The sequence below is a fragment of the Cnephaeus nilssonii genome (genome assembly GCF_951640355.1).
Source record: "Cnephaeus nilssonii genome assembly, chromosome: 10".
In the NCBI taxonomy this organism is placed as follows: Eukaryota; Metazoa; Chordata; class Mammalia; order Chiroptera; family Vespertilionidae; genus Cnephaeus; species Cnephaeus nilssonii.
Genome location: NC_137081.1, coordinates 1,834,140 through 1,857,403, shown reverse-complemented (window position 1 = coordinate 1,857,403; position 23,264 = coordinate 1,834,140). Strand labels below are relative to the sequence as shown.

The following is a 23,264-nucleotide window of genomic DNA, read 5'->3' as shown; positions in this document are numbered from 1 at the left end:
CAGCTGCTGAAAACTCAAAGTGGGTGACTTACAGCTGTCACACGCCTGTCTTAGCACAGGCAACTTCTTCTGATGGACGAGCAGATCTCCATGGTCGCAGTGACCCAGGGTTCAAGTTAAGAGTAGTTTGAATGGGCCCTGGCCGGTTTGGCTCAGTGGATAGAGCGTCGGCCTGTGGACTGAAGGGTCCCAGGTTTGATTCCCAGCCAAGGGCACATGCCTGGGTTGCAGGCTCGATCCCTAATAGGGGGCATGCAGGAGGCAGCCGATCCATGATTCCCTCTCATCATTGATGTCTGTATCTCTCTATCCCTCTCCCTTCCTCTCTGGAATCAATAAAATATATATTTTTTAAAAGGGAGTTCTAATTGGAACCTTTTAGCCCTATAAAAAAACCCCTTTTCAACATGAGACCTTTAGATCTTTTATAAAAATGTATCATCTGTGGTTAGCTTCCCTTGCAGGACAGAATTCTACCTCGATCAGTAATAGTGTCACCATCAAACAGAGCATGCACCTTACAACGGAGGTGGTTTTCTAGATGATTTCCTATGTGGTTTTCATCCAGTTTCTCAAGGGCTGATAAGACTGTCTGTGGGCGAGGCGGGTCCTACTAGCTCAGTTTTCCCCAGGCAGTTAACTCACCTTTCCATGCTAAGTCATGGCAATCCAATCCTCACATGAACGTACGGAGCCATTCATAAGCAGGACAGTGATTGCAAGTGTATTGGTTTGACAGAGAAAATATTCTTTTAAAATATGTATTTTATTGATTTTTTTACAGAGAGGAAGGGAGCGGGATAGAGAGTTAGAAACACTGATGAGAGAGAAACATCGATCAGCTGCCTCCTGCACCCCTCCTGCTGGGGGTGTGCCTGCAACCAAGGCACATGCCCTTGACCGGAATCGAACCTGGGACCCTTCAGTCCGCAGGCCGACGCTCTGTCCACTGAGCCAAACCAGTTAGGGCCACAGAAAATATTTTAAAGCTTTTTTTTGTTTTTGGCTGCAAAGTCAGCAAAAAGCCACAGTTGCTTCACTCTGCAAGTTCACTGTTGGGGCGCAGCTCTGGGGGCGTCTGGGTGGCCTTTTAAATGCGTCCTCTGCTGACTCAGACGCGGGCCAGCCCTCCAGAGCGTCCCCATTAAGCCCCATCGACTTTCTGTCCCATGAATTTTTAAAAACGTTTTTCCTGAAATAATGCCTCAGACCCAGTCTCATTCTATCCCAGCACGCGGTCTACTAACCCGCAAACTCCTCAGTTCTCCTATGAGAATAATTTTATCGCTTTCGGCTTTCCCCACACTTCCTCCACGGGTGAGTTACTCGAGTCTGACACACTCTCACACTCCCAAACTCAGTTCTTCAATTCATTCCTGTCTCTTCCAAATAGATTACTTTCTCTGAAATCTCTTTCAGGTTTGGTGCTAACACCAAAATAATACCTTTTAAAAAATATATGTTTTTACCAATTTTTAGAGAGAGAGAAAGGGAGAAGGATAGAGAGAAACATCGATGAGAGAGAATCATTGATCGGCTGCCCCCCTGCACACCTCCTACCGGGGATCAAGCCCTCGAGCCCTCAACCTGGGCACGTGCCCTGACCAGGAATCAAACCGGCAACCTCCTGGTTCACAAGCCGGCGCTCACCACTGAGCCACACCGGCCGGGCAGTAACACCTTTCTTTAAAGACCATTTCGTCCACTGCATTCATTCCTCCAGTTTTCCAACAACAAGAACCGAATCTTTGGAGACATGGAGTATAGGTTGTTCCTATTTATTAAAACGCAGCAACTGAACAAAAGCTTCACCCCCAAAAAATGACTTTTTTTCCCTTAATGGTTTAAGCTTTGTCTGTCCCCTTCCTGGCATGAAAAATTACATTCATTACAACTGCAGCTCATTTCCCTCATACCGGGCTAGTTTTTACATTTTTCTGAGTAATGCAACATCATGATGTTTAAAGGACACCAATTTGTTGGTTATTTTATTTCCTGCAGGCCCTGATTCGGCAAATCACTTTAACAATAACCCAAATCATTCAAAGACAGCACATGCATAACATAAACAGAAATTGAAAAGGGCACCTCTTTTAAAAAATCACTTATTTGGAGAGATAAACAACTTTTCTATACTATATTCTACAAAGTGATTTTATTTATGCAAACTTTCCTCGGGATTCATATACCAGGAAATGCCAATGCATAAACAAACTAAGGTCAACCAGGATTTACTAACGTCATCATAAACGCACAACAAGTCAAACGCGGTGATGTTATAGGAACCACTTTACCTTGGCGTTGTAGGGGATGTAGTGTTTTGATAAAGCTTCAGGCGTATGCATCCATGTTTTGTCTGCAATGAAGAACACACAGAGTTAACTTCCATCACAGGTTCTGAGGCTGCCATTCACGCGTTAGCACGTGTGAGGGATCTGATGAGGGAGAGCACCCCCCATCCCCAGGCAGATGTACACAATGGGACTGGGAGTGATTACAGCATCCTTTCCGGATCTAAAGGTCCGGGCTTTTCTCGTTAAGAGTTTTCAAATAATGCAAATGTTACTGCGCCCCCGGGGCTATGAGTAATTACACCAATTATGTGATTAATTTTGTGATAACGCTCTCATTTTACTCTCATAAATTACAGGTTATGTTTCTTAATTCTCTAATAAAAAAAAGTCATTTTTTCTCTACTCATTATTTAGCAAAGAATGAACAATTCAGAAAAGGGAAATTTTAGTATTAAGCAATAAGTACATTTATATAAAACAGAAATAAGTCACCCACTAGGTCCATTTAGAAATCAATATAACATTAGGATGAATTTTTAATCTAAGCTTGCAGAAACATTAATTGTGAATCTACTACCAGCAGTTTTTTATATAATCTTAATTTGACATGTTTTAGATTAGAGCAACAGAATATTAGAAATAAAAGTAGCTGAAAGGATAGAAGACACTGAAACTAATTTGGATTGTATATTCTTGATAGAAATATAAAATATACTTTTCATTCCATTTTTAAACTTTATATATTCCACATATCAACCCAAATATTTTGCGGGATGCATAAATGAGCAAAAAGCAAAAAATATTAACGTTTAGTCAAAACAAATGTTGTTGGATGAAAGGATGCATATGAGTGGATCTAAAGAGAAATAATACTTTACTGAATTCTAAGTGCTATGTACTATGACTGTATCTACTCACCAGTATGTAAGTGTTAAGGGAAATCAAGTATAATTAGTTAAATTATTTAATCACATTTGTTCACATGCTATATTTATGTGTTTTTTTTATTAAATTACTCATTTTGTGTAATAAATAAAATTTTATTTTAAAAATTCAGATAGAAAGCGAACGTAAGGACAGGCGTTATAAAACAAACACGTTTGTTAAAATGTAGTCAATGGTACAAAGTTGGCTGGTTTTGACAGGACGATGCCCAACGGTGCGGAAGGACGCCCTCGGCCTCTCTCAGCAGCCGGGAGCCCCAGCACCATCAGGGTCCGTGCCCCCCCCAGCCTCCTGATTGGGCCAGTTCTCTGGCCTCAGTGGGTGTCATAGCGACCGGTCGTCCCGGTCGTTATGGCGTTCCGGTCGCTGGCTTTTTATATATATAGATAGTTTTAAAAGGATAGGTTGCCTTTTGAGTTGTTCAGTTCATGCTTCTTTTTCATCCCTTTTGTTTTGCTCCAATCCATTCACCGACCGCAGTCCCAAGAGACTGTATGCACAGTGCATGGTGGACCAGGTCCATTAAGCAACTCCGCTCTTGCACTCGGGTGACAACCACAGAGGGTTGCCTGGCGATGTTTGCAGATGTGTGTGCTCCATCCCAAGTCTCTCTGGAACCCCCTGGTTTGACAATAAGAAGCACTGGTGGCTAACATCGCTATGTGACTTCCATGGAATTAATACTGAACTGACCCAGGGCCTTCAGCTGGATACACTCACCTTTCTTTCTGCTAAAAGCACGGTTCATGATGAGGGTTGGCAGGATAGCTCACTTCAAGCACACGTTGTACCTACAAAAACAACAAGATATTAAAGAGTCAGTGAAGACGTACTGACCAAACTCTTTTAAGCAAATGCATTTAAAACGTTTAAAATATTTACAAACAATCTCCCAAAGGACACTGGGTAGGGGTAAACATAAGTACTCAAATTTATGGGTGGCCCAGCAGGTAAGATTCCTCCAAAATTCCTAAATTTTCTTGATTTTTTTTTCCTATGGTACATCTGTCACTAATTATATTTATTTGCAAATTTGAGGGGAAAATCTAGTAAGCAGACCAAAACTGGGAAAAGAGCTACCGAGAGTCCACAGAGAACAGTGCCTGCTGCTCACACAAGAGCCAGCAGCGAGGGAGGGACATGTCACAATCCACAGGCCATCAATTAGATCGACTCACAACTGTCTTACTTCACGTAGAAAAAAATGAAAACTAAAATAAATGATACTTGGGACCCACTTAACAAATCTTAAAAACAAGACCCCCAAAATTAAACCTTTCCCAAGGAACTTCACTATACCCCAAAATTTTGTTCAAAAATATTTTAAGAACTATAAAAATATGCAATACCCAACATGGTAAAATCCACAATTTCTGGCAACCAATAAAAAAAAAAATCAGGCATGCAAAGAAGAAAAAAAAAATAATGGGGAGGAAAATCTATCAAGGCTGATCCAGAAGAGTGACACGGATAACAGTAGTGACAGCCACAGGCATTCTGAGACACTCCATCTGCTCAAGAAGCTGGCACGGAGTGAGCGGGTAATCAGAGGCGGAGACGAGATATAAAGCGACGACCAACGCCAGCTTCCGGAAATGAAAACCACAACGTGGGGCATAAAAAACCCACTAGATGGGACTAATGTCAGATAAGACACTGCAAAGGAAGAGTGGTGAGACTGAAGACACAGACACAGCACTCACCTACCTAAATGTACCAGACAGAGCGGACAGAGGGAGGGAGGGAGGGAGGGAGGGAGGGAGGGAGGGAGAGAAAGAGGGAGGGAGGGAGGGAGAACCACTAAATTGTGGGAAAACATCAACTTGTCAAACAGTCCCTGAAGGAAAAGAGAGAGAGAAGAGGAGCCGAAAAATATTTTTTTGGGGAAAAAAAAAAAGGCTGAGAATTCTCCAAAAACATAAACCCAAGGATTCAAGAAGCTTAACAAACCCCAAATACAAGAAACGAGAAAACGACACACACATCAAAATCAAATTGCTTAAATCCAGGGAGAAAGAGGAAATATTAAAAGCGGCAAGAAAACAACAGGCACATTACAGACAGAGGAAGGTTAGAATGGCAGCCGTGCTCAACATCTTCCAAGTCTGGAAAGAACTAAAACCGAGTGTAAAAAGAAAACATAATCTCATCATTTGAGGGGGAAAGTTAGAGTGATTTTTTAAGGCCCGTTTTGAGTCTCTTTATTAAACACCAATATATATTTATTGCTTTTATCTTTCTAAAGGATTCAGAGGCAATGGATCCTTCCTAAAGGATCCATTATAATAAATTATAAGTATTGTTAGAAAAATGTATAAATTCATTTGATATGTAGTAAGTGTAGTAATGCTCAAAAATATAAAAGAATATTTACATGTAATCAATAAAACAATATATATACACTGAGTGGCCAGATTATTATGATCTCTGAACACATAATAATCTGGCTACTCAGTATATATATATATATATATATATATATATATATATATATATATGTATGTATATGTGTATATATATATATATATATATATATATATATTCATGCAGGCCCGGTGCATGAATTCGTGCATGGGTGGGGGGGGGGGGGGTCCGGCCAGCCTGGCCAGGGGGAGGGGACGTGGGCGGTTGGCCAGCCTGCCTGCTGGTCGAACTCCTGGTCGAGGGGACAATTTGCATATTAGCCTTTTATTATATAGGATATACACTGAGGGGCCAGATTATTATGCATTCAGAGATCATAATAATCTGGCCACTCAGTGTAGTTCATAATTTATTGAAACATTATCACTCTAAGTTTAAAGCCAACTGGAAATTTTAAATTGCTAAGTAAACATTTAAAATACATTATAAACATGAAAGGCAGAAGTCATTACATGAATTATTTTAATCCCAAATTTTATTTAAAAATCAGTAACCACACTCACAAAACACTGTGAGGCCAACTAGTACTAATTACTCCATAAATCTTACCTTTTGTAGGCTTACGTTTTTTTTAAAGTTAGAGTCAACAATCATTTCTTTAAATAAACCCAGCATATCCAGGTTGGAAACTGATTTGCCAAAGGAAACGCGCTGATATTTATAGACGAGTTCAAACTCCGGAGCGACCGTGAATGAGCGGCCGTTTCCTGCGTGGAACCCGCGGCCCACGCTCCCCTCTCAGAAAAGCCACGTCACGCTGCGGGGCCTCCGCCGCACGCCTGGTGCGCACACTCGAACCCGTAACACAGCTGCTGCTGCGTTTCATTTTATCCCGCGTGAGACTTTAAAATCAAACTTTTTTTGGAATTCTTTCAAGGTTAAAGTTGTTGTGTTTTTTTTATCTAAAAACTGATGAAAACACTGTTCACGTATAAGCCATAAATCACTTTAAAATCCAGCCCTGGCCGGTTTGCTCAGTGGTTAGAGCACCGGCCTCCGACTGAAGGGTCATGGGTTTGATTCCGCTCAGCAGTACGTGCCTGGGTGCAGGCGGGGTCCCCCGCCCCCCTCGGGGGTTGAGCGGAGACAACCAATCGCTGTGTCTCTCTCACGTGGACGTTTCTCTGACTCCCCCGCTCCCTTCCACTCTCTCTAAAAATCAGTGGGGGGAAATATATCCTCAGGTGAGGACTCACGAACTCACTCACTAAATACATGCATACATACATGCATACATATATACATACATGCATACATGCATGCATGCATACATGCATACCCGGCAGTCACCACGGCAGGGCTGGGATACCACAACACTCTGTGCAGAGGCTGGGGCCGCGGGGGCGCCCCGCTAAGGCCCTTCTGTATCCTCTGGACCAGAGGAAGCCCCGGGCAGCGGATGGGCGGGAATTCTCCAGCGGCCTGAGCGATCCCTCCCGGGGCCTGGTGGGTATCCCACTGCCCTTCCACAAACGCCTACACACTTTTTAAATATATTTTATTGATGTCAGAGAGGGAGGGAGAGGGAGAGATGGAAACATTAATGATGAGAGAATCATGGATTGGCTGCCTCCTGCACGCCCCACCCTGGGGACGGAGCCTGCACCCCGGGCCTGTGCCCTGATGGGGAATCGAACCGTGACCCCTGCCACGCTGGCCGGGCTATTTCACTAAGTTTCCCTCATTACCTTAATGTCTTTCTCTAAAATGAGGTAATCACGCAGGAAATAAATGATGCCAAGAGAAGTATTTTAAAGGCAAATAAAACCCCCTGTATTGAAACAGACATGAGTTCCAGTAGAATACACAGGACTCTCCTATACGGAGACCTAAAAGTAACCCAGTACACAGTTCCTTTCGAACCTTAGATTTTGAAGTTCTTTGTGTAGTCCCACTCGATATTTTCCCCATTTTAAAAATCATCGTAGTATCATTTCTCTGCTTTTTCTTTATTTCTTAAAATAGATTTTTATTGATTTCAGAGAGGAAGGGAGAGGGAGAGAGAGAGAAACATCAATGATGAGAGAGAGTCATGGATCGGCTGCCTTCTGCACGCCCCCACACTGGGGATCGAGCCCACAACCTGGGCCTGTGCCCTGACCGGGAGTCGAACCCTGACCTCCTGGTTCATAGGTCGGTGCTCAACCCTGAGCCCCGCCGGCGGCTCTGCCTTTTATTGCGATTGTACAGAGCACTGCGCCTTCCAGGCCTGTGGGTCGGCCATTGCCCCGACCCCTGGCACCCACGGCCTCCTGACACTGTGGCTCCGGCTCCCGAGGTGACCTCGTCTTTGGGGACGTCCTCGGAGGCCTTGAGAGACAGAACAACGGAGTCTGGCTGCTCAGCTGCAGCTCCGCGTGCAAGACTCGGGCTCGATGGACCCCAAGACTGAAATCTATAAAACAGACATTGTTTGAAGATTCGGTTGCTTTCTACAGGCAAAGCCAAATCTCAAAATCTCACTTCAGTTGCAAATGTCCTGCCTTTTTGCTGGGATTGAAAGGATTTTTTAAATTTTTACTTTAATCTCCTGCGTTCCTGTCAGCTGATTTTAGACTGGAATTCTGTACAGGAGCCCTTACACTTACTTCCACCAGCGACTACCAATGCACAGACTGCCCATTCTGATCATTCCGTAAAGGTTTGCTTCAAGAGGGTTTTCTTTAATCGAAAGAGAGAGAGGGGGGGAGGGAGGAGAGGGGGAGGGGAGGGGAGGGGAGGAGGAGGGGAGGGGAGGGGGGAGGGGAGGGGAGGGGAGGGGAGGAGAAATGTTCCTCCCCCTGCCTGGCTAGCAGCCTCAGAAGCGACTTCCTGGCATCAGAGCATCTCACAATGTCCCACTTCCCTGGGAGGAAACTGGCCGCAGGAAATCTAATCTTTAAAGCAGCTTCAAATATTTACAAGGCGGGCTGGCGGGGAGGGGCGGGGCGGGCCTTCCTCGCTCTCCCAGGGCACCCCGCAGGTGCCCCCGGTGATGCCCTGGGCCTCGGGGAGCCGGGCGGCTGCTCAGCCTCTGCCACCAGCAGGTCCGATTTCCCACGTCAGCGGGGCCACGGGACTCTTTAGTCCGGCCCTTCTGTGCATTTCCACCTGTCCTCCCGCCCAGCTGCCTGGGCCTGCCTCCTGGGAACTCTCCCTCCATCTCCCTCCCGACAAGGGGAGCTTACACCAGCCTGGAGCCGGAGAACCACATCCAGGAAGTCCCTGCCCTGCCTTCTGCAAAGACCCGCCCTTCCCCGAGGGGCTCAGATAAGATTCAGGGCACTGTTTACTCGCAGCCTGGGACAAAGCCTCTCCAAAGCCATTCCTGGCTGCACAGCTGATTAGCTGACCGCCAGGGCCACCAGCTAATCTGGATGGAACACCTGCTCCCCTTCCCCGGACCCTGAACTCTGACCCGCCCTCCGTGTGGGGCCCGACCCTTCCTGGGGAACTTTCCTGAGAGCAGGCTGACCTCAGGCCAAAGGTGTTTGCCCTATGGCCTCTCTTCCCGCCCTCAGTCCTCCTACCTCCCACCCCTTCTTCCCGGCCTCACTGAGGCCTCAGAAAGCCCTTTCCTCCCAGCTCCCAGGAGGGTGGGCACTGTCTCCATGGCAACCACCTCCCCTCCTGGCAGACACCTTTCCACCTAAGGTCTCTCTGTCCCTCCGTCCAGGTGTGTTTTTCAGTTGACGCTCCGCTTGCTCAGATGCACAAAGGTTTCTGGCAACTGAGCCCAAGGACTCCATTGAGGGAATGTGCTTTCCTCTCACCGTCAATATTGCGAAAAGGAAGGCCCAGAAAAGCCATTTCGTCTGTGTTTTTAAGACTTCGTTATCTTCACACCCCCCCTGGGTAGCTGATGTACAGTAAGTTCCTGCTGGATGACCAAGTGAATGGACAGGTTCAGTCTCTAAGACAGCGTACGCCGTACGGTAACACACGCACACCTCAGCTGCCGAAATTTGTTGAGAAGGTGTACCAGGAAAACTGAAGTCGAAGGTACTTTCAGGGTTAAGAAAAGCTCCCAGGTGGCTCGGGAATGAACAAAACTGGAATCTTACCTTAGAACACACAGTGCAAGGGTTATGTTATACAAGTAAAGACCGTTTACTTTTTCATCCAAGAAAACCTTACGCACAAGCCTATCAGAGCCACGGTCATTCTCCGGTACCAGAAACAGTTCTGTTGGACAGAAGGAATCTATGGAAACAAGGTGAGTGAGGGAACAGCTGGACGGAAGCCATGCATATTTTCAGACAGAAATTCACTGGCATCAAGTCCTCGCTGAGACTGTTTCAATGCCGGGCCTGGAGGAAAAGCTGACTCCAGTGGGAACAGCGCGACATTCTTTGCCGAGGGTCCGCTTTTCATAGAAAAGGGGCTCAATGGACAGTGCTCGCAGGGTGGCCTGGTCATCATTCCCAGCGGGGCAGCTCCTGGTGGGTGGCCACACCCCAGGCAGGAAACTTCTTTAGTGAAAGGTGTGTCTTCGCCTTGGGGAGCCCTGTCCATTGTTTCTGGGAATCTAGGTGAGCACCCCTTTGAAATGACCTGTCCTGACCCTCGGAGAGCACACGCTCTTGCTAAGGATCTTATAGCCCACTGCCCCCCCTCCCCCCTCCCCTCTCCCCTCCCCGCCCTCCCTCTCCTCCCCCCCCCCCCCACCCGCCCCGAGTGCACAAATCTTGTGCACCGGGCCTCTGGTTCCTGTATAATGATTCTGAAACCACTCCTTTATTAACCCGGAAGGAGTCACTACCTAACGTGTGCAGCCAACCAGTTCCTGCATCTGCTCTTCCAGTCCCCGTCCTCCCTCTAATTCAAAACACTGACTGAAATGATTCAAAAATATGACATAACTGTGTGTGTACCATTTAACTGTATTACACATGTTTAATGTTGCAATATTATTCATCATAAACCAACGACAATTAAATATTTAAATATTAAGATAAAAGCAGGAGACAACCAACAAATGGGAATCTGGAAGTCCCTACTTTACTGAAACCAGGATTATTTCTGTCCTGTTCTGTGAACCCTAAACCACCTGGTATAATAATGTCAGAAATACAGTCAAGACCACTACAACATATGTCTTAATGGTGCGGTGATCATAATGTAATACATATTTGGGGCATTCCCTCTGCATTGTGAATATTAGTAATATTATTTGGGGGATTCATCAATTTGTAGGTATACATATCACATTTGTTAGACCAAGCATGTCAAACTCACGGGCCACGGGCCGCATGCCTCATTTACTAGTATTTGGCCCGTGTTACCCTTTGAGTGTGACGTGCTTGAAGTAGACGTAGAGAAATGGAATTAGCTGAAACCTACACGCATACAATTAGAAAAAGAAAGAATCAGTGATGAGAACAACTTCCTAAATACCTGGATGAATGAAAGAACGAACGAATGAACTCGGCAGGGGCCATTTGAGCTGATGCTATCCTCGACTTCCTTTCAAGTCCAAGCCAAACCAATCTCTCTCTGCATTTGCCAATAATGTGGCAATAATTCACTTTGGCCGCAGTTTCCAACATCCCCTCCAATGCATTATTTCTGGGCATAATTCCAAGACTCCCAAACCCTGGTGTCACAATGGGAATTGCTTTCCAAACGTTCGCGTGAGCAGAAATGTATGACCATTTGGAAAATCTATAGCAGAAATACCCGTCCTCATTTCCCGGCTCTGTGGCTGTGCTGCGTCCCTTACGCTGCTCTCCCCGACCCAAGGACACAGTGCTCGCGCCTTCTGTGTGCCGAGTCCGTTATACGCTCAGTTCTGTAGCACTGTTACTAGACGTATATTTACCATCCAATTAGGCATTCCTCCTCATTTCTTTCTTTCTTTTTTTTTTTTGTTAATTCTCACCCAAGGATAGTTTTTCCATTGATTTTTTTTAAGAGAGAGTGAGTGGGAGAGAGACAGAGAGAGAAACATTGATGTGAAAGAGCCACATTGGGTGGCTGCCTCCTGCACAGGCCCGGACCAGGGTCAGGGATCAAGACTGCAACTGAGGTACGTGCCCCTGACCAGAATCAAACCCGGGACCCTTCAGGCCTTGGGCCAATGCTCTATCCACTGAGCCAAGCTGGCTAGGGCTCCACACAATTTCTTTAGTGAGAAAAATACAGATATACTGGGAAGGCAGGCCCAAACTGCAAATCAAAGACATCTCCCACTGGGGGGGGGGGAGGGGGACACAAAGAAAAGTTACAGATGAAGACAGAAGGAGAAAGAGGGAACACATTTCCTGCGCCCGGGGATGTGTTACCACATGACGAGGAGAAGGAAATGGAGTTACGACAGGACCAACACATTTCTGCGAGATGGATATTCCCATTCGCTGCAAGCGCGGGAGGACGGGGCTGGAGGAGACACGCGCTGAAGTTAAGAAGGATGTGTGATTCAGCGAGCATCTACCGAGTGCCTGTTTGTGTCCGGCGCTGCAGTTCATTTACCCTGGAAGGAATGGACTGAAATTCTTCCTCCTCAGGGGTTCCTGTGATCAACGGTAAGAGAGGGGGACACATCAGCGGGCCCCACCGTCTACGGTGTAGACTAGACAAGGGCAGGTGAGCAGAGTAGCTAGAACTCCTTGCCTCCGCCTCATTTTCGGGGAGCTCTGAAGCGCTGAGGTACCCTCTATTTGACACCTAGTGTGTGTCTGGCAATGAACTGATGTTATAAATATAGCATCTCATTTACTTCCCAAAGTCATATTCTCGGAGCGCTAGCAGTTCAATATGACCACATCTAGACTCATGCAGCAACATGACTTACCCAAACCAGTGGTCGGCAAACTCATCAGTCAAAGAGCCAAATATCAACAGTACAACGATTGAAATTTCTTTTGAGAGCCAAGGTTTTTAAACTTAAACTTCTTCTAACGCCACTTCTTCAAAATAGACTCGCCCAGGCCGTGGTATTTTGTGGAAGAGCCACACTCAAGGGGCCAAAGAGCTGCACGTGGCTCGCGAGCCGCAGTTTGCTGACCACTGACCCAAACCTATGTGTCAATCAAGTGCAGAACCAGAATTTTACTGTAAACGGATGTGACGTTAATGACTATGTTTGAATGTCCGAGGACCTCAGGCTGACTCTTATCTCGGCCTCAATTACGATAAAGCAAATGCCTTCTAAGGTCCCGCTGGGCACAACGAAAGTGCCATAGCGACTCTTACTCCCCGACTGCTGGCCATCTGACCAAAAATACCAGCACATCCTTAACTGAAGTCATGCTTCATCTATACAGGTTCGAACAAGCCTGCTTTTGCCTCTGAATTGAAATGCAGTGCTTTCAAGTCTTGCCCGCTTTGCAGAGTGGGAGGAGAGGGTCCCAGAGGACACAGGAGCCGGCTCTGAAGGGACGTAACCGGACGGGTCCCCGTGGCAGGGAAGGTTAGACGCGCCGCCGACGCCCAGCCCAACCAGCAGGGCGCACACACCGAGCCCAGGCCGCAGGGGAGCTCGGAGCCTGGCAGGCTGAGTGCTGGGCCCCGGGCGCGGGTCTTCGCTGCCGGCTCCGATGGCAGCCAGACGTGGTCCCGTCTGTCCACTTTGGACGCCGGGGGGGGGGGGGGGGGGGGCAGGTGGCAGACTGCCCATTTCCCATCACAGGAGTCGGAGGGCAGATCGTCCCCGGCGGGTAAGCACAGCCCGCAGCTGCGGGCACCATGCCCGTGCTCTGGCTCCTCCTGCCCTCCCTCCCCCCCCACCCTCCCCATCCCCCCGTGGGCTTGTCTGCAGGTGGCTCCTTCCTCCACGTGGCTGCCCGTCACCTGGGCACACGCAGCGAGGGCTGGAGGGCAGAGCACTTGGTCTCTCACAGAAAAAGGACCCGCAGGACTGTCCCGACGTCCCACGGAGACTGGGTCTCGGGGGTGGACCATGTTCGAAACCACCCGAGCTTGGGAAAGTGAGTATCAGACATTGTCACGCCTTTATTTTTTTTTAAATAAAATTTTATTGATTTCAGAGAGGAAGGGAGAGGGAGAGAGACAGAAACATCCAGGATGAGAGAGAATCATCGATCGGCTGCCTCCTGCACGCCCCCCACTGGGGATCGAGCCACATCCCGGGCCTGTGCCCTGACCGGAATCAAACCGTGACCTCCTGGTTCATAGGCCGATGCTCAACCACTGAGCCACACCGGCCGGGATAGACAAGAGTCTTGAAAGAAAGATTATGCCAGATAACGCCAGCTCTAGGCAGGAAGGTACAGAATACGTTCGTAGCCTCTGTCGGCATCCTGGCCGGCACCTTGGGGAACGCTTGCCAACCTGACGGCTCAGGCGCGGAGTCACGGATGCTGAGGACCAGCAAGCACCGCGCCTGGCACCGGCTCCGTGATGTGCCGAGGACCCCGAGGGGGGCTGCGCACAGCTGCTGGGGCGCGTGGTGGTCATGGCGACGGCGGGCACGTGCCTCTGAGCAGGCCTGGGCCGGAGTCAGGGCAGGCGAACTGGCCGGCTTTGTGAGGAGCCAGCGTTTCCCATCACACGCAGGTGGGAAAACACTCTTGACAGCTATTGGCATTGGCTATCGATCAAGGAGACTGTGTTTCACCGACATCACCGTGGCAGCCGCACCAGGGCATTGGAACAAGGAGCTCACACGGCAGGGAGACTGGCCGAGGGTGATGGCAGGGGCTCAGGCCAGAGGTCACGAAGGCCACAACAGAGCTAGAGAATTGGGGTGGGTGGGGCGGGAGATACCGGAAACTGGCCACAGACACACGGAGAGAAAACGGAACGCCACAGCAGTTTTTAAAAATCTTTCCAGCCCTGGCCGGTGTGGCTCAGTGGACAGAGCGTCAGCCTGAGGACTAAAGGGTCCCGGGTTCGATTCCGGTCAAGGGCACATGCCCGGGTTGCAGGTTCGATCCCCAGTGGGGGACGTGCAGGAGGCAGCCAATCCATGATTCCCTCTCATCGTGGATGTTTCCCTCTCTCTCTCCCTCTCCCTTCCTCTCTGAAATCAATAAAAATATATTTTTAAAAAATCTTTCTGGAACTATCTTTTGAAAAAGAAAACCTGTGTGTGTGACTTCCCTTTCTGCAGGAAAGCAAACCCGAGGAGAAGAGTTACTGTGATGGAGTCTGACCTTCCTGCTCAGCCGCAGTTCAAATTGGAAATGCGTGTAGATTTTAGTTTCAGCTACTTCATAGAATTGTTTTTTTAACCAAAGAGGTTTTCAAAAACTGGTATCCAGGCTTGTAATCGAAGCTTCTAGTGCTACGAACTGGTAAGATACCGCTCTGATCCGGAACACTGCTGGTCAGCGCGGTGCTGGCTTTGTCCCTCAGGTCCAGAGCTGCGGCCAGCGAGGACTTTTTTTTTTTTTTAAATATATTTTATTGATTTTTTACAGAGAGGAAGAGAGAAGGATCTAGAGTTAGAAACATCGATGAGAGAGAAGCGTCGATCAGCTGCCTCCTGCACACCCCCTACTGGGGATGTGCCCGCAACCAAGGTACATGCCCTTGACCGGAATCGAACCCGGGACCCTTGAGTCCGCAGGCCGATGCTCCATCCACTGAGCCACACCGGCTTCGGCAGCGAGGGCTTTGCTCTTACGGAGCAGCGGCGGCCGCGCTGTTTGATGTTGATGAACACGCACAGGGCGTTCCCGTTTGCCATCTGCGACACGATGTACGAGCTTTCAGGTAAGATGGACATTCGGAGATCTCCCAGGCAGAAGGAATGAGAAACACGCGATCGTGCTGATGGCGACACGGGTGGCGAGCTGGTGAGGACCCCTGGCCGCGTGGCCGGGCGTGAAGGCCCCTGGCGGCCCATGGCCGGCAGCGCGGGGGACAGGCGGCCTGGCTGCGGCTCGCCGTCAGCAGCCTCTCGGGTACTTGTAGCTCTCATCTGCCGGGTGTGTGCTCCGCCAGGACCACTGAGGTCCAGGGGAGATTAAGATCGGAATAGCTTTAATAGTTAATGCTATGAACCACTGACCGTTTCTTGTTTTTCTTGCCCTTTTCTTCATTGGCACCCAGACTCTCAGACCCCTGAGACTCTGTGCCCACCTGTAGATTCTGTTCCCTGAATGCCCCCTCCCCTGGTACAAAACCGAAAGGCCAGCAGCTTTTCGGAGTGACATGGAAAAAGAAACAGAATCTGATGTGTCAAATGAAACTTAAAACATACGTTCTTTGATTAGCAAAGCACATAGAAGCTACTTTGATTCAGCTGCATCGTAAGAATAATTAACAGCCCGGCCGGCGTGGCTCAGTGGTTGAGTGTCGACCTGTGAACCAGGAGGTCACGGTTCGATTCCCGGTCGGGGCACAGGACTGAGTTGCTGGCTTGATCTCCAGTGTGGGGCGTGCAGGAGGCAGCCGGTCCGTGATTCTCTCTCATCATTGATGTTTCTCTCTCTCTCTCTCCCCATCTCCCTTCTTTTCTGAAATCAATTAAAATATATCTTTTTAAAAAAAGGAATAGTTAACAGCTATAGATTTCACTATAAGCTAAGCGCCGTTCCATGCGCTTTTTAAATATTACCTTCCGTAATCCTCACCACAATGCCACCGGGTAGGCACTGTTCTTACCCTGCCTTACACGCAAGGACACAGAGAGGTTGGGAACCTTGGGCACAGTCACTGAAGTAGTGAGTGGGAGAGTCAGACCCCCAGCCATCTGGTCTACCTATTTCCCCCGAGCATCTCAGAACTTACCGAGAACTCACCATTTTTTGAAAACCTCTTTTGTTAAAAAAATAATTCTATAAAGTAGCTGAATCTAAAATCTACATGCATTTCCAATTTGAACTGTGGCTGAGAAGGTACTTCCCATACTTTCTCTGAAAACTAAAGTTTCCTATAGAAAAGCATCTTCCGTGTTATTTTTTTACAAATAAAAAATCTAACTATCTCTTTATTTGGAAAGCGCATGGGTCATCCACCATCACAGCCTTACTAGTCCCCTCACTCCTTGTTTTATAAAATGCCCAGAGTGCGGCTAATAATTAACCCTCACGACTCCGTGGGTGGCCTAAGGACTCGGGCCTTCACGCGTTTACCAAATGTGACCAAGCGTAATAAGCAAAGGCCGACACAACAATGAAAAGGAGCCACGGTGCTTTGTGGGTGGAAAACTGGATTGGTGTGCGAGGTCTCCATTTTTATTTAAAATCGTCAGAGGGAAGAGAATTAGCTTCCACATTCACATATAAATTTAAAATGCCGCAAATCACTGTTTTCATTCCAAATGTGCCCATTATATTACTTCTCACACACACAAAAAAATGTGACCTCTCTAATTATTGTTAGAAGCATAATTTTACTGGCATTCTAAAAATAAAAAGACCATTTTTATTAGCTGCCGTTGGACATTTTCCGCCTAGTTTTTTAAAAGGCTATTTTTCATGTTTTTGAAAACCAATGATCTTAAACTGTCAGCCCATCACTGTAAAGTCTAATCCCAAGTGTTTGCTGGTTCGGCACACAGAGCCATGGCGGATCTGTGGTGTTAATTTACACTAACAGTCGGCTCCTTCAAGTGCCGAAGGAAGTGCAATCGACTCCGGCTTCCGCAGGACAGAAAGGGTTCGAGTGGCTCACCTCACCGAGCCACACAATGGGCAGCTCAGTGGTGGGCAGTGCCAGGCCTGGGACTCAAGGTGGCCCAGACGGTACCAGTCCTCTCTGCTCTTCATCATTTGGGTTAATTTTTTAAAATATATTTGTATTGATCTCAGAGAGAAAGGGAGAGAGAGAGAAAGAGAAACATCCATGATGAGAGAGAATCATGGATGGGCTGCCTCCTGCACGCCACCCCACTGGGGTACGAGCCCGCAACCCGGGCACGTGCCCTGGCCAGGAATTGAACCCCGACCTCCTGGTTCATAGGTCGACACTCAACCACTGAGCCACGCCGGCCGGGTGGGTTAATTTTAATTAAGTGAATGCAGCCTTTTAGGTTTTCCCCGTTGAGGTATCGTTCCAGAAGGTTCACTGTGGGTGGATGACTGAGCCTGAGGCCGAGGCTCCCAGATGCCAGGCAATGGCCCAGGCTGGAGCGAGAGCGCCATGGACGGGGTCCCTGAGAGACAGGCAGGGCCCTCGGGACCTTGGAGAAGGCGATGCTTGGCTTCATTCCCACCTACAGCCTTAGAGAGCGATTCAGGCCAAAAGTCAACCCCTCACCCCCGCTTCCACCCTGGGAAGGTCAGACTCACCACTTACTCTTTAGAGTGAAATGGAAAAGCAGGCAAAGGGCTTGGGGAGGATCGGATACGGAGCGACCATGTCTTAGGTGTGTTAGGACAGTGGTCGGCAAACTCATTGGTCAACAGAGCCCAATATCAACAGTACAACGATTGAACTTTCTTTTGAGAGCCCAATTTTTTAAACTTAAACTTCTTCTAACACCACTTCTTCAAAATAGACTCGCCCAGGCCGTGGTATTTTGTGGAAGAGCCACACTCAAGGGGCCAAAGAGCCGCAGTTTGCCGACCACGGTGTTAGGAGACCACGTAAGAGACATTTGTGGTTTCTTCCAAATACCTGGATTCTGGGAGGGTCAAACATAGGGGCAAGGTTGGTTTTTGTTTGTTTGTTTCTTTCTTGAAAGTATTACCTTTTTCCCCACTGACCATCCCCAGCCGCCCCTGCATCCGCCCCTGCACCCGCCCCAGGCCGTCACCACCCTATTGTCTGTGCCCATGGGTGATGCACACAGGTGGGCGAGCACTTTGTAAACATGGAAGCACCATTTGGTGTTAAAGCACCTTGGTTTGTGCCAACCCAGAGCGCCCCTGCCCCACCTGGGCTTGCACTGCGACCAGAAAGTATGAGCCGCTAGGAACGCAAACCAGGCCGAGGCCACAGGTCCCACCTCCCCGTCCCCATATGCCGCCCATAGGCCCTAACCCGCCCTGAGCAGCGTCAGGCCCAGCACATGGCTGAGGGCTTATCAATAGGAGTTATCCCATCATCTTGCCATCACATAGCATGAAAGCTCATCGCCCTGACCGGTTTGGCTCAGTAGATAGAGCGTCGGCCTGCGGACTGAAGGGTCCCAGGTTCGATTCCAGTCAAGGGCATGTACCTTGGTTGTGGGCACATCCCCAGTAGGGGGTGTGCAGGAGGCAGCTGATCGATGTTTCTCTCTCATCGATGTTTCTAACTCTCTATCCATCTCCTTTCCTCTCTGTAAAAAATCAATAAAATATATATTTTTAAAAATGAAAGCTCATCTTTCTTTCCCACCAAAAATAATCCCGAGAGTCAAGCACTTAGTACAAAGCACATGACGATTGATGGTCCTGCTCTCAAGCTAGTTAATACACACGCAGGCCTGGATATTCTGAAATCCTTCTAATTCTTGCAAAAATAACACCGAGCGGCTAGCGCTCACTGCCGTTCGTCAAACTGTGTGGCCATGACATGAGACAGAGGCGGTGACCTGAAGGCCGGCGTCATGACCCCATCGAAATGCCACAACCTCGGGACAAACGGCCGTGTGCTCTGCACGACACAGGCCACAGGCCGGTGCTCTGCATCCTGAGGGTGGGGCCTCCCACGGGATGACCTCCAGCTCGTGTCCGTCTCTGCCCAGCGGCTGCTCTCTCCTCCCGGGACGGGCTTCCACAGGAGCGGGGACCGGGGAGCCCGGGGGAAGGCAGCAGCTGCCCGCCTGCCCGCAACTCAGTGACAAGGACTCCCGGGGCTGACCCACCACAAATACGCCTTTTGTGACCAACACTGAGGATTGTGTGTCTTTATTTCGGCTTCTGAAAACTGTAGAGCCCATATTTGTGGCCCAATGTTAGCCATACAGGGTGGGGCGAAAGTAGGTTTACAGGTGTTCCCATTCAACGTGTTTATACACTGATTCATGAAAGGGTTACTGGTCATCTAATACAGACCAAACACCATGAAATGTACAAAGAAGTGCTGAGGGACATAAGGAATAATCTCAGACTAATAAAACCGAGCATATGTTACTACATCCTGGCCATCGTTTTGGGTAATCCATCATCAGAAGCTTTCTGAGAAATGCTACCTTAAAACATGGATTTCCACACAATACAATTTACAGATGATGTATTATAGAATTATACACCTGAAAATATGTAGTTTCATTAACCAATGTCACCCCCCAATAAATTCAATAAAAAATTTTTGTAATTAAAAAGATTAAATGATCGATTGGCTTATCAGGCAGATTGAGTTATATTTGGGATAATAAGATCTAATTTACAGATGGCCTAAAAAATTTTTCTACATTATTCAATGTTTTAATTGTTGAGATTTTAATTTTCTACTGTATGTTAATTTTTTTAGTTACCGGTTAGTAGTACAAATTGTTAATATATAAATCTTAGCTTTTAGCCGCAATTTGTAATCCTTCTGCTTTTAACTAAAGTAATCTTACTTTCTTGAAATAATAAAATATTTTCATTTAATGTGGATTAATTGTAATGGTTAGAACATAATGCTAAAGAAAATCATCCAAAATACCCATTGTAAGTTGGTGTTTAATTTTAAATCCTTCACTATAGGGCAGTGGTCGGCAACAGAGCCAAATATCAACAGGACAACGATTGAAATTTCTTTTGAGAGCCAAATTTTTTAAACTTAAACTTCTTCTAACGCCACTTCTTCAAAATAGACTCGCCCAGGCCGTGGTATTTTGTGGAAGAGCCACACTCAAGGGGCCAAAGAGCTGCATGTGGCTCTCGAGCCGCAGTTTGCCGACCATGGCTTTAGGGGGCAAAAACATCACTTCTTGACAGCCAGAAAATATGCATTTTCCACAGGTGACTGGGCCTGGCTGGCGCCATGTGCCTCTGGGAAATTTACACCGATTTGGGATGATGAGATACAGCATACTAGCAGCCGGCCTTGGCTTAATATCAGAACAGCTAACGATTATTTTTCAGAGTTAATTTCAAAAAATCTCCCCACGTGTTACGCTGTCGTAACTTACAATTCCCCGCGTTTTGATTGCCCAGCAAATACCGAAGCCCAAGTGGAAAAAGAGATGCTAGTTCACCTCTAACTAGAACCGACAGCCGATAGTGATGGGTAATCAGTGTTAACTTCAACTTGACAGGAGCCGCTGCCGATGAGACCTCGTGGGCGTGGATTTTAAAGGGGCCTGGGAGCATTTTCCAAAGGAGTCGATTTAGTTTTGAACGCCCTTCATTCCTGGGAACAAAATGCAACCCGAAGAGCGGGAACCCCGCATTTCTCTGAGACTCAGGCACAGCCCACGGCACCCCTGTCCGTGCACAGACCCTGAGGCAGGCGCCCGGAGGCTCCGGCCCGGCTCTGCGGGAGACTCAGCGCCGTCGTCCTTGGGGGGACGGAGCGAGAGGGGCCGTGGACCCTCGGGGTGTCGATTCCACAGAAACAGGTTTTCTACACCCCGCAATCTCCCGGGCGAGTCGCAGAGAATTCCTTTTCCCGTGACATCGCAAGACGCCCACTTCCACCAGCAACGGGGGACACGGAGGACACCCCACTGATAACAAGGGGATCAACGCTGCGTTGACCAGAAAATACGGTTTTCGAATGAAGCGAGAGTAACTTTCATTTCCCAGGGGTCAGTATTTTTGCTATTTGTAACTAACTGGAATACATATCCATACAGTCACCATCGGGAAAAACGTTAAAATGCGTCTTCCCCAGGGAAGTATGGAGCAGAGGCCGCATCTCGAGGGGACGCAGGGGAGGGTGGGAGGGAGGTGACCAGCCGAAGACCTGGTGTGCATCTACGGGGAGCCCGTGGGCACGGACAGTGGGGCGGGGCGGGCCTGGGGCGGGGAGGTGGGAGGGACTGGAGGGGGTCAATGTGTGTGTGGGGGAAACATGTAATACTTTCAACCATAAAGAATTGTTTACAAAATAAATAAACTAATTAAATAAAATAAAATGCGTCTTTCTTTCTGCTAATAACAAGGATCACCGAGCTATTCCAATAACCTGGAGGGTAGAGACCACTTTTGACAGGAAGCAAGTGACAAAGAGAGTTTGGGGTCACTCTCGCAAAAGCAGGAGTTTGAGAAAACCCGTAACCAACATCACTTCGTCACCGCCCGTGAGCCGTGCTCCGAGGCCCCGTGTTCCCCGGAAGCAGCCACCGTCCATCAGGACGCGGCCGCGGCCCGTCAGCGGTCACGGAAAGGCGTGTCCTGTCTGATGACGGAGACGAGGCACCAAAGCCACCCCCACCCCGCTCCCCGAGCAGCGGGCACCAGGCAGCGTGCTCAGTGCTGTCGCTCTTCTGCGATGCGTCTCACGGATTTGGGATGTTTGCTGATGTAGACGAAACTTTTCAAACACAGAAATCAGAACCCTTAAAAAATCAGCCTGCCATTGCGATAGGACGTTTACTGACGAATAATAAAACCGCCTTTTCATGCTTCCCTGTCTCTGGGCCTATTTTTGATCCTCAGTGTACTTGGCTCATGAGATCCCACGTGGGAGTGAGATGGTGGGACACCTGTCCTCCTCCGACTGGCTGACTGCGCTCGGCACAATGCTCTCCGGTCCCTCCGTGCTGTGGCCAATGGTGAGGGTGCTCTCCTTTTCATTGCCGGGTAGTGCTCCGTGGGTAGATGTGCCACAGCTTTTTAGCCGCTCACCTGCCGAGCGCCCGGCTGTCCCAGAGCCTGGCTGTTGTGAGCTGCGCTGCTGTGAGCACGGGCCGCGGGGTTCCCTCTGCGGAGCTCAGGCGGCCGGCGGGGCGGGCGGGGCGAGGTCAGCCAGAGAGCTGTGCGCATCGACTGGCAGGCATCGCCCTGGACAGACAGTGGGGTGGTGGGGGCCGGGGTGGGGGCTGGAAGGGGTCAGTGGGGGGCAAGGGGGACCTACGTAATACTCTCAACAATACAGACTTTTTAAAAACGAACGAATAGAACTTATTCATTAAAAACAAATGTTGAAAATATCTACCAGCTGCTCCTGGCTGGACCGCGGTAAACGCCCGGCGCGCCTGTGACTCGGCGGCCCGTTGAACAGACGGCACGCAGTGCCCGCGGCCGGGGCTGGGCCACAGCTGGGCCGCCGCCGGCTCCGGTCCCCGTCCCAGGGCCGCCGCACCGTGACCGTGACCGTGAAGGCGGGCTACGGCGCGGCCACGCGGCTTTCTGGTTTTCTGGTTGCCAGCCCCTCGCCTGCGTCAGGACGGCCACGGAGCCGGTCGGGAGGGAAGGACGCCCCATGGAGTCCTGCACGGCGTCTCCCGCTCAGCGGCTTGCGGCAATCCGCCGGGGAGGGCGGGGTCCTTGTCCTCGTCCTGGGCGCTCAGTCCACCTCGGGGGGGCAGCTCCCCTTTTACAAACAGCCTCCTCGGCGACAGGCCGGCGGACAGGGCAGGGGGATGAGGACACTGAGGCAGAGCCGGGCCCACGGGCCGAGCAGTCACAGCAGGTGCAGAGGCCCTGCCCTGGGGATGGCAGGAGCCTCCGCTGTGGCCCAGCTCCAGGCCCAGAAAAGCCGATAAACCAGGGGGGGGGCGGGCACCAGGACCCACTGCGGTGACTGACGCCCCGTCCGGCACCAGCCCATCGGTGGAGACCACGGCCTGGAGGGGCCACCCGGAGAGCTGACGGACGTTCTGCCGGAACCCCCCCTGAGACCCCCCCCTGA

General features: G+C 49.2%; 1 protein-coding gene across 5 annotated transcripts in view; it reads right to left on the bottom strand.

The window, feature by feature from the left end:
• GULP1 (GULP PTB domain containing engulfment adaptor 1) overlaps positions 1–23,264 on the bottom strand; it is a 156,119-nt gene that overhangs the window by 51,368 nt on the left and 81,487 nt on the right. For all 5 annotated transcript variants that reach the window (XM_079781939.1, XM_079781938.1, XM_079781937.1 and 2 more), the window contains 2 exons: positions 3,960–4,030; positions 2,295–2,356 (listed from right to left, as the gene is read on the bottom strand). In XM_079781939.1, coding sequence (XP_079638065.1) covers positions 2,295–2,356; positions 3,960–3,987 — 90 coding nt within the window. In that variant the 5' untranslated portion in view covers positions 3,988–4,030. The remainder of the gene's footprint in view (positions 1–2,294; positions 2,357–3,959; positions 4,031–23,264) is intronic.